At 42.4% G+C, this 18,208-nt stretch overlaps 1 protein-coding gene across 1 annotated transcript in view; it reads left to right on the top strand.

Moving 5' to 3' along the window:
* The first annotated feature begins 1,617 nt into the window (after window positions 1–1,617).
* LOC144494669 (transmembrane channel-like protein 2-B) overlaps window positions 1,618–18,208 on the top strand; it is a 62,961-nt gene continuing 46,370 nt past the window's right edge. The window contains exons 1-6 of the mRNA XM_078213872.1: window positions 1,618–1,717; window positions 1,760–1,910; window positions 6,903–7,049; window positions 11,306–11,396; window positions 12,522–12,603; window positions 16,557–16,663. Coding sequence (XP_078069998.1) covers window position 1,717; window positions 1,760–1,910; window positions 6,903–7,049; window positions 11,306–11,396; window positions 12,522–12,603; window positions 16,557–16,663 — 579 coding nt within the window. The 5' untranslated portion in view covers window positions 1,618–1,716. The remainder of the gene's footprint in view (window positions 1,718–1,759; window positions 1,911–6,902; window positions 7,050–11,305; window positions 11,397–12,521; window positions 12,604–16,556; window positions 16,664–18,208) is intronic.

Here is an 18,208-nt window from a genome sequence, read left to right as displayed (position 1 = left end):
GCAACAGGTTCATCCAGACGTGAACCCATTGGGGGGATCTCCCAGGGGGTTGCAATGGTCATTGTAGCCCCTGGGGGAGAGGGACCATGGCAATGCCCCCGGTACTGTCCCCTGGCACTTCCCCTGCCACAAGTTGGCACTGGGCAGGCCCTAGGGGGAGCCTCTTGCGCGGGCGTTCATCTATTGTGGTGGGTGTTGTGGGAGGGGGGGGGCAGGGAGAGCAGCCACAGAGAGCAATGGGATGACGGTGAAGATCAGTGGGAAGGTGGGGGCGATGCTGGTGATGATCGGGGGCGGGTGGGTGAAAAGAGGGTGATGCCAGCGATGATCACGGGGGGAGGAGGAGAAGGTCACAGATACACCCGTGGTGAAGTGGGGAGGGGAGTGCAGGCTGATTAATTTTTGTTTCAGTTATCTGGAGTCAGTTCCCGGTTCTACGAGGCTCTGCTTCACCAGACTGACAGCTCAAACTTTGCCGATCCTTTTTTCTTGGCAGTTAAAGTGACAAGACCTGGAGAGAAAACTGGCCAGTGGAGCTGGAGAGTTACATGCTAGTTTTCTCACCAGGACTGACAGTCTGCCAAATTCTCATAAGGTTTCACCCCCTGACTTTAAATCAGAGTTTCAGAGATTGCAGAAGCAGGGTAATTGTCCAATATAAATTGAAACTTCCTGGGCAATTCCCATGCAGTCCTTGCATGGGGAGTACCCTACGTGTCTTCTGGGCTATGACCATCCATAGAGTGGAAAATCTGGGCCAAAATGTCTTGTGGTAAATGTATATTCATTCAGAAAAAACAACTAAAATCATTTGCACATTACAGTTCAAAATTATTAGTTCCAAATAAACAAGCTAAAAAAAATTCATTCAAATCCATCTTATTTACTTGAACTATGCTTTGGATATGAAACGTAAATTGAGATTTGAATTTTCACTAACATTATAGTTGCAGTAAAATATGCTCTTTTATCATCTTTTTAATTCTTTAACTTTTTGCAAAAAATATGTTCATAATAACTATTCCTTTTGATTATTTTTGGGCTAATTATTTTCACCTATAAGTGATTGGGCACCTTGTTCAAGAAGCTTTACCTCATCAGTAAGCCTAGACACTGATTTATTCCACTATGGAGCACATAACAGTGAAGCTTGATATGGCACTCCCTGACATCTGCATGGTCATAAGTCCTATTGGGTAATGCTGGATTGTGATCAGAAGAGGGAACGCTGGTTGATTTTCCGCTCTTTATCCCTGGAGAACTGAGGCAATTATAGCAACCAATATAGCCACCTTGACTGGAATCTGTTATTGTAGCACAGGTTGCAATCAAACTTGGGACTATCTGGTATGTATTTCTCAGTTACTCTGCTATTTCAGTCATTCGAGGAGTTTCAAAGTTTACATTTAATGTAATTTTCCTGTCAATTCAGAGAAAGAAGAAGATATGAAACAACCAGTGAAGAGTAGAACACAACGAAATACTCAAAAACCATCTCAAGCATCTAACGATGCAGAGGATAGCTCAGAAGAAGATGCTAAACTCAAACAAAGGAACAACAGGAGGAGACCACGTGGTCAGAATGGGATAAGAAAGAACAACATGAATGATGATGACGATGATGAAAGTGAAGAAGAAGCCAAAGGAACAGCTAAAAATTCAAGAACCAAAACAAAAAACGAAAAGAATCAAGAAGAAGAGGAAAGTGAGGATGACAGTGAAATCGGGGGAGAAAATAAGAAAAGAACAAAGAACGCAGTGCATAATAATAATAGAAATAATAGAGCCAATGCAAACAAAAAACTGAAGGATGAAGAAAATAAAAAACAGAAACAAGCAAATAACAAAAGTAACAAGAAGGCTGAAAAGGGCAATAAGAAGGACAAGAGGAAGAAAGGAAAATCCTCCAGGTATTTGGTTTCTCTTTACTGTGCATGGTCATTGTCCAAATATTATAGTAGGTATTGTGTTAATGCAAAAGAATCACTTGAATGTAAATGAGAGAGGTAAATGCTAACTGCCCATGTTGTATTTGTTAAGCCAGAGGGATGTGTATAGTTTTGTTCTGTGTACTTACAGAAGGGTGTTGCTTCTGTGAGATATCTCATCACTCTATGTATAGGGCATGACTGAGCATTTAATCGGAAGAGAATCAAACTAGAAAGATAGTATATTCTATCTTTGGAGAAGGGAATGGGGAAATAAGAAGGAGGAGAACAAGTTGTCATATTTTGTGCTTTGCATCAAGTGCTCAATTTGGTCATGAAGAGTCAGTCAATGAACAAAGTACAGGTGATCTCCAACATCAAAGAGCAAAAGATAAATCCTGCGACTTGCTTGCTTCCTGTACACATGTTAATATAATCCCAATGTGGTGTATTTTTAGGGAGAGGCACCATTTGGGAACAGAAATTGGTTTTTACTCACAATGATAGGAGTACAATTTTAAAATCCATTAAGCAAAAATAGAAAATGTTGGAAATACACTCAAGGGGCAAATTTTCCCAACCTTCCTGGCTTTGGTGGTTGGTGGGCACGGTGAATCTGGCAGGAACCTAAAGTCAGAAATCCACCTGTGTAAAATCACGTTGCAACTCTCCCTGTGGTGGGGGGGGGGGGGGGGGGGGGGGTTGTTAATGGCGGATCGTCCTTCCCACTGCCAGGTGGTGCAAACGCCATTTACATCCATTTGCATCTCATGAATGCTGATCAAAACAGCTGCTGCCAGCATCCCAACAGGCCTTTTGATCTTGCTTCACGCCATGGGAATTTACGTTGGCGTCAAACCAATTGCTAATGAGTGGTGTAAACAATGTGGTCCTCAGTTCACCAGAGACTTCAGGGTAAGTGCCAACAACTTTCTGTCATAGTGCAATCCTGGTCCTGATGCGATGTACACTATTCTGCAGGGGCAGACCGATTCCTGCCCTCCATCTCCATGCCGAACTGGTCTTCATGGACAGCATCTTGCTGCTGGACCCATGAATCCTCCTGTGACAGAGAGTCAGATCAGTATTGCGCTGGGGTTGGGGAGTACCGGGGTCTCCTTATCCCTGGTGCCACACACCAGTGCCTAGCTCCAACTCTCCTGTCAGGATAACACTGTGTTGCGAGACTCATGCAACAAAGTTTCAAGGTTTGACTGGGGGTGGGTGTGCGAGGTGTGGTGGGGACGAGGTGGGGCTGTGGCCTAATGAGGACAAAAGGGGCAATGTGGAAGGAGGGCTGTACAAGGGGGAGGGGGAAAGATGAGGACTCACAGTGGCACGCAGAGGTGGAGGTAAATGAATAAGATGAATGATGGAAGGCAGAAGGAAAATCAGGTGTAGGGAAGCTTGACCCCAGCAAGGCTGCATGAAAATTTGTCAAACAAGGGAGTCAAAGGGATACCACATCATTCACTGGAAGGGGATGGATGAATACTCCAGATGCGATAGGTAGAAGTCTAAGTGGGGCATAAATGCCTTGGCAGGTGATAGGCTCATGGGGAGGGTAGTTGATTTCAGGAACAGATTTCCTTTGAGGCTGCTAGGCTTTTTCCTCTGGATTGCTGACATCCTGCGCAATCTGGTGAAGACAGGTGAGCTGGATGGAGAGAGTGATATTAGTGTGCTAGACTGGTATTAAAGTATGGCGCTGGGACCTTTAAACCTGTCTACTGAGGGCAGGCGATGAATCAGCTGGTGGTTCGCCAGTACTCACTGACTCTCACTAGTGCTTAATTAAAGAACTTTCAAGTGTAGAATCTGGCGTAGGATCCTACTATTCTGGCTGGTGGGACAGGTGCCGTCAGAGCTGCCTGCCACTGCATTTAGCCTCAAACTGGGAGAATTCTGCCCAATATCTGTCAGTAGCTGTTGTTTTGGATGTAACTTTTCATTAGCACTTTGGACAGGATTTTTAGTTCTTGCCTGCCCAGAGACTGGAAATCCCTGCCCGATGTCAATGGACTTTAAATGGTCCACAAAATTTTCAGTCTCGCCTGCAACAATTCCCAAGGCGGGTTGGATCAAAATAATTACTCCATTGTAATCTGATTAAAGATCTTGATCCAGAGTATTAGACTGTTTTTCACTTTTCGAATGTTGACAGAAGTACTGTGAGTTTCCATTGTTTCCTATTTTTATTCCTGTTGTCCAGCAAATGCCTCAAAGGTTTAATTAATGAAAGATACTTGTTTGGAACATATTGTTCACTTGAACTGGTCAATATTGCAAAGCATTTTTGAATCAAGTGTTATAATGAAGGTGATGAAACTCCAAAGTGTTTTATGAAGTCCACCTCGATCATAGGTTTTGCAATTTGAATTTGGCTAGGGTAAGCATGAGACGTTTCACTTCAGGTATGATTCAACTGACCTACTAGAGAGCTTTTACCAAACAAAGTTTATTTAAGAATACAGTTAACATGCATAGAAAGAAAATTAGCAATAACTTTTACCAATTACAAACAGGAAACAAAACAACCATGATATTGTACAAACCTTAACAAGTATGAAATGTTCCAACCAAACAAATTTTCTTAAACAAAACCCTTGTCACAGGTTTAGCACCGAAATTATGAATGCTCACGTGATGCTGGAACTTAGTCCTTTGGTTGGATGCTGCAGTTCTCTTGAGACACACATACACAAGCTTGAAGTCAGAACAGCTTCCCAAAACACCAGGGAGAGAGACTCCAGGTAGCAAAACCACCAACAACAGAATTTTCACTCCAGGAAGGCAAGAAGCCTTGCTTCCAGCTAGCCAGCTGAATTTCCAATACCAGGGAGGGAGAGCGAAACACTGCTTTTCAATCTGATGTCCATGCTCCTTCTAACTAAACAGCAGCTAGCAGCCAAATCAAAAGTGAAACCTTGAATTCACTATGAAACAAAACTGTCCAAAACACATGACCTACCAACCAGTCTTCCTCCTAACAATGCAGGGTCAGAAAAACAAATCCCAGAAAGTACCTGAGGCCCAGAGTAAAAATAAACAAAACCCCAATTAAACCATTGAAACAGCAATAAAAGGAGTTCTAGCCAGACAACCCGGCAACAATGAAACCAAAAGGCCTGCTTACAACTGCAGAGAATATGATTTTAAAAATAATACATTTCTTAAAGGTCATACAAGACAGACTGCAAGAACACAACTGTTAGGTTTGAATAGTTTAATTGTAAAATATTCAGCATTTGAAAGGAATAGAAAGTACTTGCATTTGTATAGCATCTTACAACCTCAGGCCATCCCAAAGGGATGGCATGGTGGCACAGTGGTTAGCACTGCTGCCTCACAGTGCCAGGGACCCAGGTTCGATTCCCGGCTTGGGCCACTGTGCGGAGTCTGCATGTTCTCCCCATGTCTGCGTGGGTTTCCTCCCACAGTCCGAAAGATGTACTGGTTAGGTGTACTGGCCATGCTAAATTCTCCCTCAATGTACTCAAACAGGCGCCGGAGTGTGATGAGTAGGGGATTTTCATTGCAGTGTTAAGCCTTCTTGTGATACTAATAAATAAACTTTAAACTAAACAAAGCAATTGATATCCAATGGAGTAATATGAAGTGTATATACATTTTCTGCTGTAGGGAAACAAAGCAGTCAATTTTCACACAGCAAGTTCCCACAAACAACAGTGATGTACATGGCCATTTTTCAGTTACTTTTGCTGAGGATTAAAATTGGTTAAGAATTCAAGTTCTGTCATGGGAACTTTTACATCCAGCTGAGTGGGCAGTCAGGACCTCAGTTCAATGTCTCATGAAAGACAGCATTTCTGACAGTGCAACCCATCCACTGACCTGTCGACATTTACCAGCATAATGGGCAGAATTTTATGGCTTCACTTGTCCTGAAACCGTAAAATCCCTTTCCATGGTCTGTCCCTCGCCTGCTCCTCGTCCCATGGTGAGCGGGACGTTAAAATTCCAGCCCCTGTGCTCAAATTTCTTAGGGGTTTCTTGGGATTTATTCACTGAGCTAAGGCTGACACTGCATGGCCAGTCTTTAAAAAGTCTTATTTGTGACTTATATTTTCTTTGTTTTGACCGTTTCCCAGGTTGGTGCAGCTACGAAAGTAATCCTATCAGACTGTCTTATATCAGTAGGTTGAGAGTCTAGCCTGCCTGCAGTGAGGAAAATGATTGGCCTCAGCATTCAGCACGTACCCATTTCTATTTGCCACTGGCACCGCCATTTGCCAACTCACATTTCTGTTCTCGCAGTTTATCTTGATTCAAAAATATTTTGGAATATTGACCAGTTCAAGTTGTTACCCCACAGCAAGAAAGAAGAAAAATCACTTCCGGGAGTTTGATGAGATATGAATGTCGCCTCATTTATATTATGGGATGTTACTAGGGGCACAGAAGTAGTGTAAGTATTTCTCTCAGTTTTTCACGGATTAATTTTACATTATCTTTTGTTGTCTGATTTAACTATTGAAATTCTTGGTTCTGTGGAAAAGGAATGAGTGGTAAAATTAACCTGCCCTGTCTGATGCTAGAAAGCTGATCAATTCCCTGTGTTAACTGGATTATGCTTCATAACATAACCAATGGTGAAATATTTAATTTACTACTAAATAAAAGTTTGTGTGATATTATTTAGACAATAGCCTACATAAAACCTGTGCACATTCTTTTCAGCAAATATAATTCTTACACCCATTTAATCAAATTAAAAGTTATTTTAAGCATGTATGTCAGCAGTGGTTTCTTATAAGTTCTGATTTATTGAAATTAATGGAAAGATAATGCAGTGTAACTCTCAATCAGAGTTTCCTTCCTGTGGTCCACCCGGGTGATACTTTACACTCAGACAGTAAAGATAAAAATCTACCCCAATAATTGGCCAGAGCTGCATCCTGGATGTGAGTTTCTTATAACTGGTACACCTATTTTCCTCGTATTTTGCAACAGCTCCTCCTCAGATTCATCAAACAGCGAAGATTCTTTGTCAGAGGGTGAACTTGCTAAGGTTTTGGAAGAAGTGGAAGAAAAGAAGAAGCTAGTGGCAATCTTAAGGACCAAAGCCTGGCGTATGAAAAGGAAGCTTGTGACATTAAAGTAATTGATTTGTCATTTCTGCACAACCTTTCAGAGGTCTCTTCTTCACTTAAGTAATCTACGTGCCAAAAACCACCTTTTAATGAATTTGAGATAATACCACCCATGTTCATTAAAAAAAAATACAATACAAGGCAAAATCAGTTGGATCAATATGATCTGTCTTTAAGATTCCCTGAAGATCAATTCAACTTTCTGTTTAGCCAGACCATTGCATCAGACATACTTTGTGGCATTAACATATTTTTCAAGAAATGAATCTTGAAATTGCACTCTGTGAATTTTAGGGTATAATCAATGTGTGCAACATTCTTTTGTCCATTATTTTATACTTACTGAGAAATGAACCCATTTTTTACAGGTTTATGCATTAACTAAAATAGCAGACTAAGGTATTTCATACAAACATGATCATATTTTGTGTACTAATATTTGTGCAATATAACAAAAATTATAGTCAGAAAAAAATGTCACACTGCTGAAAATGACAATGGTTAAGCAGTCCACTGATTCATTCAGTTAGCAAAGGCATGAGGCCACATTCATCGTGTAAGGTACAGTTCAGCACTTTGGCTTCAAGAGATTGAATTTCCATGCTTGCATGCTGTTTTAGTCTCTAGGTAGCAATGAACTATTCTTGTCTTAAGTGTGGTCCATAGTCTAGTTGAGCTCAAAGTTCTCATCAATGACCTGAAGTTGTCCTGCTTTATCAGCTATTTTCAACTGAGTCCTTTGGAGCCATATTACAATTCTCTGAGCTGGCTTTATTTCTGGCTAAGACTAGCTAGTATATGTATGACAGAGGAGTTAACTACATTAGGATTTCTGTTCATGGAGTTACAGATCATAAATTGATTACAGGACAGAAGGAGGTCATTGAGTAGATTGTGTCCATGTCATCTACCCGTAAGAGTAGCTCAGCTAGACTCACTCCCTCACCCTTTTTCCATAGCACTATTGTTCCTTCAGATGTTTATCCAATTGCACAGGTATGGTGCAAAAACACAAACCTGCTGGGCCATTTGCAAACAGTGCTGCATTCTAACAAACCCAATTTTTGCTGTTCCAAGGGTCTTAACCCGCTGTGGGGAACCATGATTTTAAACACTTGTGAAGGTTTGTGTAATTGTCATGATCTGAAGTGATTTAACTCTAAGAATGCCAAATTTCAAGCAATCACATTGATTTATACTACAGAAGGAAAGGGTGCTGATTTTTGACAAGTTGACTCTGATTGGCCGAGGACATTGCCATGAAGAAAGCAGTGGGGAATGATAGGCTCCCCAGACTCTTGGGAAATTCAAAAAGGGTACAAGGTTTGAAAATGTTGCTTTTGTTTACAGAGGATGGGTCTCTGCATATGAATATATGTTTCTTCTAGCAAGTGTAAATGTTACAAACTTGATTATTTTAAATTGGGTTGGTTCAGCAAGTGCTGTTCAGTTTCAGATTCACATCCAACAGTAGATGTCTTGCATTGGGCTTTGCAAGTGTGGGCTGGTTGAACACGATCTGGACTCAACCCATTGCAAACAACCGAAGAACACGTTGTTTGATTTGATCAACTAATTGTTGAGGCATATAGCCTACGTACCTGGCATTATGCCAGCATTTAAATTCATACACGACGTTGCTAAATTATGTCTTTTTGGACTGACAGCAGAATCTTGTTGAAAATACCACACATGTAACCTCTGTATAGTAGCAGCACGAAATAGCTTGCTTAGCCCATTGTTCATATTTTTGAGCTACTTTGGCTTTCTGGGCTAATTTGAAGTAGACCAGTTAATTTTCAGATCTGAAAGTGGCAGCTTTTGACCTATTTATAAATGTGCACGATACACAGTGAACAATGAGCTGATCAGATCGCCATTGTTCCACAGCATAACTTTCAGTGCTGGTGCATTGCCAGGTACACACCCCAATGACTGACTGATCAAATCAGCACTATGTTCATTTAATCATTCACAATAGGCAGAGTACAGACCATATTCAAGCAGCCTGCACTTGAAAAGCCCCAAAACAAAATGTCTACTGTTAGAAGTGATGCCATGAATGGGCAGCACTTACCGAATAACCCTGAGTGTGCAGATAGCTACGCTAACAGCCAATTTAAAATAATCAGTCAAGCTCATAACATGGTTCATTTATGCTTTTTAGAAATGGTATACATTCATACACAGGGATCTGTTTTCCACAAACAAAAGGAGTATGTTCAAGTCCTGCACCTTTTTTGAGTTACTTAGCTAGCCTATAGTTCCCCATTGCTTTCTCCGTGGAAATGGAGATGTAGGATGGGAATAGAGGGATATGGTCCCCGGAAGGGTAGGGGGCTTTAGTTCAGTCGGGCAGCATGGTCGGTGCAGACTTGGAGGGCCGAAGGGCCTGTTCCTGTGCTTGTAATTTTCTTTGTTCTTTGTTCTTTGAAATGCCTCGGCTAATCAGAGGTGATGCCAGAATGTTACCATGGTTCATTCTGGTGACGTTTACCCATCCCGCTGCAATGATCAGGGATTTAGCTGGGCACCAAATTCTCCACTGCAGCGGGAGCGTGGTGTGAACAGCCGGTTAGACCGCGCCTGACTTTCCAACCAATTGACACCCTTTTCTCCTGTAGTATAAATTGTTGTAATCATTTGAATTTTGGCATTGTTGTTTGTCCTGATGAGTGCAAGATGAAAGGCTTTGGCACCATGTCACTCCTTTCAGCAATATTTAAGTTCTGTACCACTAAGTAATTGGTTGATTTAAGACTTTAGGAATATTATGGAATACTCTCCACTTGCCTGGATGAGGGCAGCACCGACACTGTCCAGGACAAAGCAGTCTGCTTTATTGACATCCGATCCACTACCTTAACATTCACTTCCTCCATCACCAACTCATAGTGGCAGCATTGTGTACCATCTACAAGATGCACTGCAGCAACTCAACAAGGCTCCTTTGACAGTACTTTCCAAACCTGCAACCTCCAAAGAACAAAGAACAAAGAAACTTACAGCACAGGAACAGGCCCTTTGGCCCTCCAAGCCTGCATCAACCATGCTGCCCAGCTAAACTAAAACCCCCTACTCTTCTGGGGACCATATCATAGAATCATAGAAACCCTACAGTGCAAAAAGAGGCCATTTGGCCCATCGAGTCTGTACCGACCACAATCCCACCCAGGCCCTATCCCCATATCCCTACATATTTACCCACTAATCCCTCTAACCTACACATTTCAGGACACTAAGGGGCAATTTTAGCATGGCCAATCAACCTAACCCGCACACCTTTGGACTGTGGGAGGAAACCGGAGCACCCGGAGGAAACCCACGCAGACATGAGAAGAATGTGCAAACTCCACACAGACAGTGACCCAAGCTGGGAATCGAACCCAGGTCCCTGGAGCTGTGAAGCAACAGTGCTAACCACTGTGCTACCATGCCACCCAAATATCCCTCTATTCCCATCCTATTCATGTATCTGTCAAGATGCTCCTTAAAAGTTACTATTGTATCTGCTTCCACTAACTCCCCCGGCAGCGAGTTCCAGGTACCCACCACCCTCTGTGTAAAAAAACTTGCCTCGTACATCTACTTTAAACCTTGTCCCTCGCACCTTAAACCTATGCCCCCGAGTAATTGACTCTTCCAACCTGGAAAAAAGCTTCTGACTATCCACTCTGTCCATGCCCCTCATAATCTTCTAATTGACAGTTTATGAGGTTATTAAGTGATTAGCTGAATTTGATGTGGTGAACAAAATAGATGTTTGTTTCTTTGACCACTTGAGAGGATTTACACTTTTTGAATGAGTTTGAATGAATAGGAATTTTTTTCTATGGCAAGTGGGTTTGAGTGAGACCTCTATTAGATTGTTAGAAGTGTAAAATTTATCACCACACTGTTCCTGAGCCCATAGTGGATATTGCGTGATTAGCTATGGAGGATACATGGGAGTTATGAAAGGAGCATGGGGGTATTTGGACATGAAGGATGCATGTGGATATCAGGGGGTATGTTCTGTGTGAAAATTATGGCTAAGTGGTCAGTTCTGAGTGAAAATGAAACCGAATGACAGCAGGATGATTGCTTGTGAGTGGAAGTGATATCAAATGATGGCAAAATGATTGCAATTGAGAACAGTTGCCATCAAATGATATTAAATATTTCAGGTAGGGTAGGATTGAATAATCCCAGCCTCCTGAACATGTAAAATGATCTGACAGGAGCTGCTGTTTTATTAATTCAGTTTTAACTTTCACTTATTAGGGAATCTCAGGCATTTATAGAGAAATTTGAAGGTGCTCTAGGGAAGGGAAAAGGTAGAAGGTTTTACGCCTACAAAGTGATGATGACAAAGGTTAGTATCTGACATTCATCTTATTTTCACCAGTATTTATACATATTATTATGTGCTCTTTGTGCATTGGTACTGACCAGTAGCATATGTGATTATGCCCTGCACCAATGATTTGCAAAGATCTGTAATAGATGTTGTTGTATCCCCTGATGGTGACTGTATGTTCTCAGCTTCTTTAAGCCTTTTGCAGTTCCAGAACTGGACCTAGCTCCCCTCCACAATACAAGAAAATGGCAACTAGAATTGGGTGACTTTGGGGCAGAAGCTTCATGCGGATACGAGTTACCTCAGTTTGTGAAGACTCCAGAAGAATCTTTCCAGCCACCAACCTCACAACCTTTCATAACTCAAGACACACCTTATAATATTAACAGATTAGGAGATAGAACAATTAAAGTAGCTGGCTTAAAGGGCAGATACAGTGGTAACAAGCAGTTGCAGTAATGATGACAGAAATAATTGTAAACGTTTGGTGAATTTTGTTCTGAAAACATGATTGATCACATGGACTTCAGACTTAATTTCAACTCATCTTGGCTGGTGAGCTGAGAGTGTGACTTCTGTTTTATGGATGTAATATTCAGAATGCGAGTAATAGCAGAATCCTATGGCTAGGATTTTCCACCCCCTCTCACACAGTGTGTTTTCTGGTGGTGGATGTGACTTGCCATTGGCTACTGATGGGAACTTCTGTCCCGCTGATATCTATAATACTTTGCTTGGCATGTCCGCCCCACCAAAACAGAGGATCACCTTCGGCTAGGCCAGAGGATCCCACCAGTGGGAAGGACTGTAAAATCCCAACCATCATAGCATGACCCATTGGAGCAACAAAGCAGTTTGCCATCATGCTGTGCTAACTAGAAACAGGATGAAGCAATTAAAGAAATATATAGGATGGTAAATCAGTTCTTAATTCATAATGACTTTGAAAACATCGTAAACTATATATTTTAATTTTACTGATGTTTTATTTTCTGAAAGGTTTATGCATAAAATAGAAGCCACAACTCTTAGTTTTTTGAAGAGAGGAGGATGGCTTAAAAGAACATTTGCGTACTTATTTATACAATTTTAGGACTAAGAAAGGCCAGCTATCATTTGAATATTTATTTAATATTTCAGAAATGGATCAAATTTAAAAGGGACTTTGAAAATTTTAAAACTTCCTGCATACCTTGGGAGATGAAAATAAAAGAGATCGAGAGTAAGTATGCCTCAGTAAATGAATCTATTGAAGGCAAAATTCAGTTGTTGTGGTGTTTGTCCCTTTAAGGATCCATCTGCAGACTACGAACATACATTCAAGCATCGGCCTGGAATACGTATCACGAATGCAGATGTGCTTAGTCACCTGCCTTTACCAGAGAGCGTAGTACTTCCCCTAGTACCACAGGAAATTGGTATGATGTTGAATTTCTTGGACACATTGCCTGTTTCGGTGCAGCAAATTAAGTATTAAACCAGCAGGGATCCGCTGTTGTCCAAAGTGCAGCACAGGATATTAATAAATTGGGCTGGTGAGCCAGTTTCCGAAGAGATTAAACTATTATTATCGATGAAAGTATGCATTGAGTTGTGAAAATGGCCAGAGTAATTGTCCCTGTACCAGGATGGGAGTTGCTCCTAAGCAAATTGCACAGTGCCCGTCCAGGTACATTTAAGATGAAGAAGCTCACCAGGGTGATCCCCCACCTTGCTCCCCAATTGATTCCCCAAGTCATGTGACTCTTGTTCTGCAAGTGGATCTTTAAAGGGACAGTCACCAGAGTTGTGTAACCTCCAACCTAGAAGTTGTATTTCTGAATTAAAATGTTACATCCTAAAACATATGAACTATGAACCAGATTTTTGCAGTAGTTGCAAATATTGTCTGCTCCAGACAAGAAGGAGCCAGATATGTAGAAGTTCATAAGTACGTTCACCCTCACAACCACTGACAAATCCTTCCTCTGCTCTGAGGCTGCAGTTTCAGTGAGGACATCCTTAATGATGAAGAGGCATCTAACCCACCGATCCTCACTCAAGTTCAGGTAGAAGAATTGCCACTTGAATGGGTGGATAGGGCATTCTGCTGAAAAGCCTCCCACCCTCCTCCTTCTCCCTTTTCCAGCTGCTCTGCATCACCTCTACTCATTCTCCCTGTCATGCTGAAGTCTATGCTGGATGCAAACTACTGAGCTCATGCCTGAGGGCAACTGGTTTATGCAGAGTTCTTGAAATCAGGCCAAAGTCCTGCAACACATGTCACCACTCACTGCAGACTTCAACAACTTTAAACAATGCTGGGAACCTACAAACAAATCTACAAGTGTAGAAAGCGCCAGGAGAAATTAATCAACCCCCAACTGGAAGGTAGCTGATGATTCCTTGTAATAGTATGGTTCTATTGGTCCTTCCTGCTGTGCGAGGTTAAGGCTGTGATTTTCTGGCCCAATCTTGCTGCAAGGGGTCATCCTGTTCTGCTGAAATTCAGTGGATCTTTGGCTGGGTCACTGAATCTCCCGGAGAGGATCCCAGCATGAGGTGAATGGAAATTTCTGACCTGAGAGAGAGTTTTAGCTAGAATAGCAAGCTCCAAAATGGTGCCATCAAATCATGCTGATTATTACCAAGATCCGCCTACTGTGCATTCTTATGTTAAGTGCTCCCAATATGTGTGTTAATGCCTTCACCAAAATAGCATCTAATATGGCCAGCTACAGACGTGTGGGTACTATAGTGGATGCAAAAGGCACTAAAATGAACGGATACTATGGAGCAAAGTATCACAGCAGAGAACTTACATTAACGTATATACTGCAGGATATAAAAATAATTGACATCTGTAAATTATGAAACAATTAGTAAATGCTACAATAAGATCTTTCTTACTTAATTCAATGAAGATGTGAACAAGATTTTCATACATAAATATTAATTTCAATATTCGAAATCAGTTTGAAGCTGAATTCTTCAGCCTCCTTAAATTCTCCCACCCGACAGCGTGACATGAAGCCCTCAGGAATCACTATTGGTCTTCAGTAATGGAGACCAGCTGTGATGACCATGCCGGGGGCTATGAGGCCATTGTTGGTCAGGGACATGGCTGGACAATACCCTGGCAGGGACCCTGGCATCCTAGCAGTGCCAACTGGCAGTGCCAACCTGGGGCAGCAAATACATGGGAACACCGCCATTGGTTACTGGAGTGACATAGTGGCACAGTGGTTAGCACTGTTGCCTCACAGCGCCAGGGACCCAGGTTTGATTCCCAGCTCGGGTCACTGTCTGGTGGAGTTTGCATGCTCTCCCTGTGTCTGCGTGGGTTTCCTCCAGGTGCTCTGGTCTCCTCCCACAGTCCAAAAATGTGCTGGTTAGGTGCATTGGCCATGCTAAATTCTCCCTCAGTGTACCTGAAGAGGTGCCGGAGTGTGGCAAGTAGGGGATTTTCACAGTAACTTCATTACAGTGTGAATGTAAGCCTACTTGTGACAGTAATAAATAAACTATAACTTTAGTTCCTTTCAAGTCACCCACCATCCTGCCTTGGCAATATATCAATCTCACTTCACCATCCATCGGGTAAAAATTCTGGAACCTCACCCTCCCCAAAAGCACCCAGGTGTATGTGCACCACATGAACTGCAGTGCTTCAAAAAGGCAGCTAACAATAACCTTGCCAATGTCAATTGGGGTGGATAATAAATGCTGGCCTTGCTAATGATGCTCACATCCCATGAATGAATAAAAAGCAACTTTGCAGATAACAAGACAACACTTGATTCACCGTCTGCTGGGTTAGCTTAAAATCTTCTTTCACTAGAAATTCATTCTGATTTCTTACTCAAACTAGAACAGAAAGTGCACAACCTTAATGCTGTCCGTGTCCTGAGCTGAGCCCCTCACTCCCCACCTTTGTAACATTGCCCACCTCTTCTATAACTCAGCCACACTGCCACAGAAATCCTCACCTCGGCAATCATCACTCACACACTGCATTTCTCTAGTGTTGGTTTTACCTTACCTCAGGCTCGATGCTAAATGACCAGTAAGTCAGCCAAGTCTTCATTGTCAACATTCCCATCCACACTTAGTCCCATTTATGCATCACCAACTTATGCCTGAATTGATAGTCATTCATTTCCCGTCTCTCAGTATACTGGATTCAAAGTCCACCTCCTTACACCCTCATCCAGCTTATAAACTCCAGTTTTTCTGACCCATTTCTTTTCTATATCCCTCCCTTTCCTGTCTTCACAGAAGTGACCACTGCCTGGGATCATGTTCAAAAACTCCTCTGACTCACGAGGGCCGGGATTCTCCCCCAAAAAATCTAAGTGCCGAATTCGCATAAAATCTGGAGTAATGTTCGCTGGTATTTTTAGTGGGATTTTCAAAATGAATCTCCCACACTCTGTGCACTGCAGAGTGCCTTAGGGAGATTCACACTGAAAATCAGTTGGCAGGGCCTATTCGCGTTGAAGAGGCTGGCAGCATAGTGCTGAGCGGGCCACTGTGAATGTGCCAATGTCATAGTGGAGATTAGCACATGCACAGTAGCCTTGCACTGCCGGATTCCTGATCGCTGGCCAGCTCAATCACTGACCAGCCCCACGACCCTGCATCACTAGCTGTGCGACCCATGACTTCCCCCCCCCCCAATTGCTGGCCTCTCGGACGACTCCCGATGCCCCCACCTCCCCCCGCCAGTCCTGATCTCCATGACCAACCCCCCCAACTCTCACCTGGCAGTCCCAGCAGGGAGCCCGCTAAACGGCCTGTGCTGATGTCTCCTGGCCAGTTGCACTGCTAGAGCAGCACAATAGGCTGGGAGAATCGCTGCCTAGATTTCTGTCAACCTACAATGGCCTCCTCAAGTCCTAACTTTAATCATGTCTTTGGTCACTTTCCTAATTCAAATCTTGATGCTTCTGTTCATTAATGCCTTCCCCTTTCCTTTTGTTGTGAAGTGACCTGGGACAATTTATTAGGTTAAAGATGGTAAATAAGAACAATTTGTTGAATATTTAAACTTAATACTGTTATTCAGTCACTTATAGTCTTAATGGCAGTAAACAAATTGAATGGGAGAGTGAAATTGTGCACATTTAATCTGCATGTTTACAGAAATCAATGTTAAACCATATGAGATTGATGGAAATATTTATTTTATAACAGGTCACTTTGGTTCTTCTGTAGCTTCATATTTCATTTTTCTACGGTGGCTGTATGGAATTAATCTGATTCTTTTTAGTTTAACTTTTGGCTTGGTTGTCATTCCAGAGGTAAGTCTTGAGTTCTTGATAATGCTTCTTGCCTAACTGTATAAAATTATTTAGAATTTTTAAAAAACTATTTTTTGTGTCAAATGAAATTCAGGACAGTTAATTTTTTCAATTATCCTCACTCCTGGCAGAATCAAATCACCAAATTAGATTTTTTAAAATGAGTGAAGTTTCTGACATTTGCTGCAACCCATGGTCTTTATCAGTTCCTGACTTGACTATTCTAATACACTCTTGGATGGCCTTCCACATTCTATTCTCTGTAATATTGAAGTCATGGGCGGCACGGTAGTACAGTGGTTAGCACTGCTGCTTCACAGCTCCAGGGACCTGGGTTCGATTCCCGGCTTGGGCCACTGTCTGTGTGGAGTTTGTACATTCTCCTCGTGTCTGCATGGGTTTCCTCCGGATGCTCCGGTTTCCTCCCACAGTCCAAAGATGTGCGGGCTAGGTTGATTGGCCATGCTACAATTGCCCCTTAGTGTCCTGAGATGCGTGGGTTAGAGGGATTAGCGGGTAAGTATGTAGGGATGTGGGGATAGGGCCTGGGTGGGATTGTGGTTGGTGCAGACTCAATGGGCCCAATGGCTTCTTTCTGCACTGTAGGGTTTCTGTGATTCTCTATGATCTAAAGCTCTGCTGTCCGTGTCCTAACTCGCACCATGCCTGTCACTGATCACCCCCATGCTGACTGATTTACGTTGGTGTGCTTGAGGACCTGTAAAACAAGTGTTAAGTCTTGTTTGATGCACTCTTGTGAGGTGCCTTGTGACATTTTACTATGGGCTATAACTTCCTGCCTCCCCAGGATTGGATTGGTAGGGAACCCCAAAGATGAGCTGGAGAATCCCTTTGGGAAGTTCCCAGGTAAGGGTTTACCCGGCAATTGTCCAGATGTGCTAACTTCCTCTGAATAATTGTGATGGGCTGGGAACCATCCAACAAAGTGATTTAAATTGTTAACTTCGGATGGTTCTGCTAGCTTTGCACTCAATGTTATTCTGAAAAAGTTAGAAGGGAAAAAGGAATCTAACTTCAACATAACTATTTAAAAGATCCCAGACAGAGTCCCCACACCAGCCCCCACTTCCAGCTAAGCACCCCTCCCCTGCATGGGATTCCCAACCCTCCCCCCGCCTGATCTGACCCTCTCACTGACCCAACTGGGCCTTACTCCCGCCCGGGTCTGAGGCTGCAAAGGTAAGTGTTTACAGACGGACAATCTGTGGCTGATTGCCACTCCGAGGAACGTACTGCTCAATATTAAAGGTGCTTTATAATTGTTGTTGTTACTGAATACTGTGTAAGTGGACTCTTAATAAAGTACATGAACACAGTGGGAGCAATTGCAGTCAATGGAAATAAAAATCGTGAGAGATGTAAATGAGTTATCAATTAATTATCACCCATTTTACACCACCACAGATAATCAAAATTACCCTCAATGTGCATTAATAGTTTGTAAGCAGGAAATGTGTGACTCCATCAAATACCAGTCTGAATGTTTAATTGGGAGCCAGAGAGTTGTACATGGTCAAAAATAAA

Source organism: Mustelus asterias, chromosome 6 (genome assembly GCF_964213995.1).
Source record: "Mustelus asterias chromosome 6, sMusAst1.hap1.1, whole genome shotgun sequence".
Lineage (NCBI taxonomy): Eukaryota > Metazoa > Chordata > Chondrichthyes > Carcharhiniformes > Triakidae > Mustelus > Mustelus asterias.
Note: the sequence above shows the minus strand (reverse complement) of the source record. Positions and strands in the feature narration are given on the sequence as shown.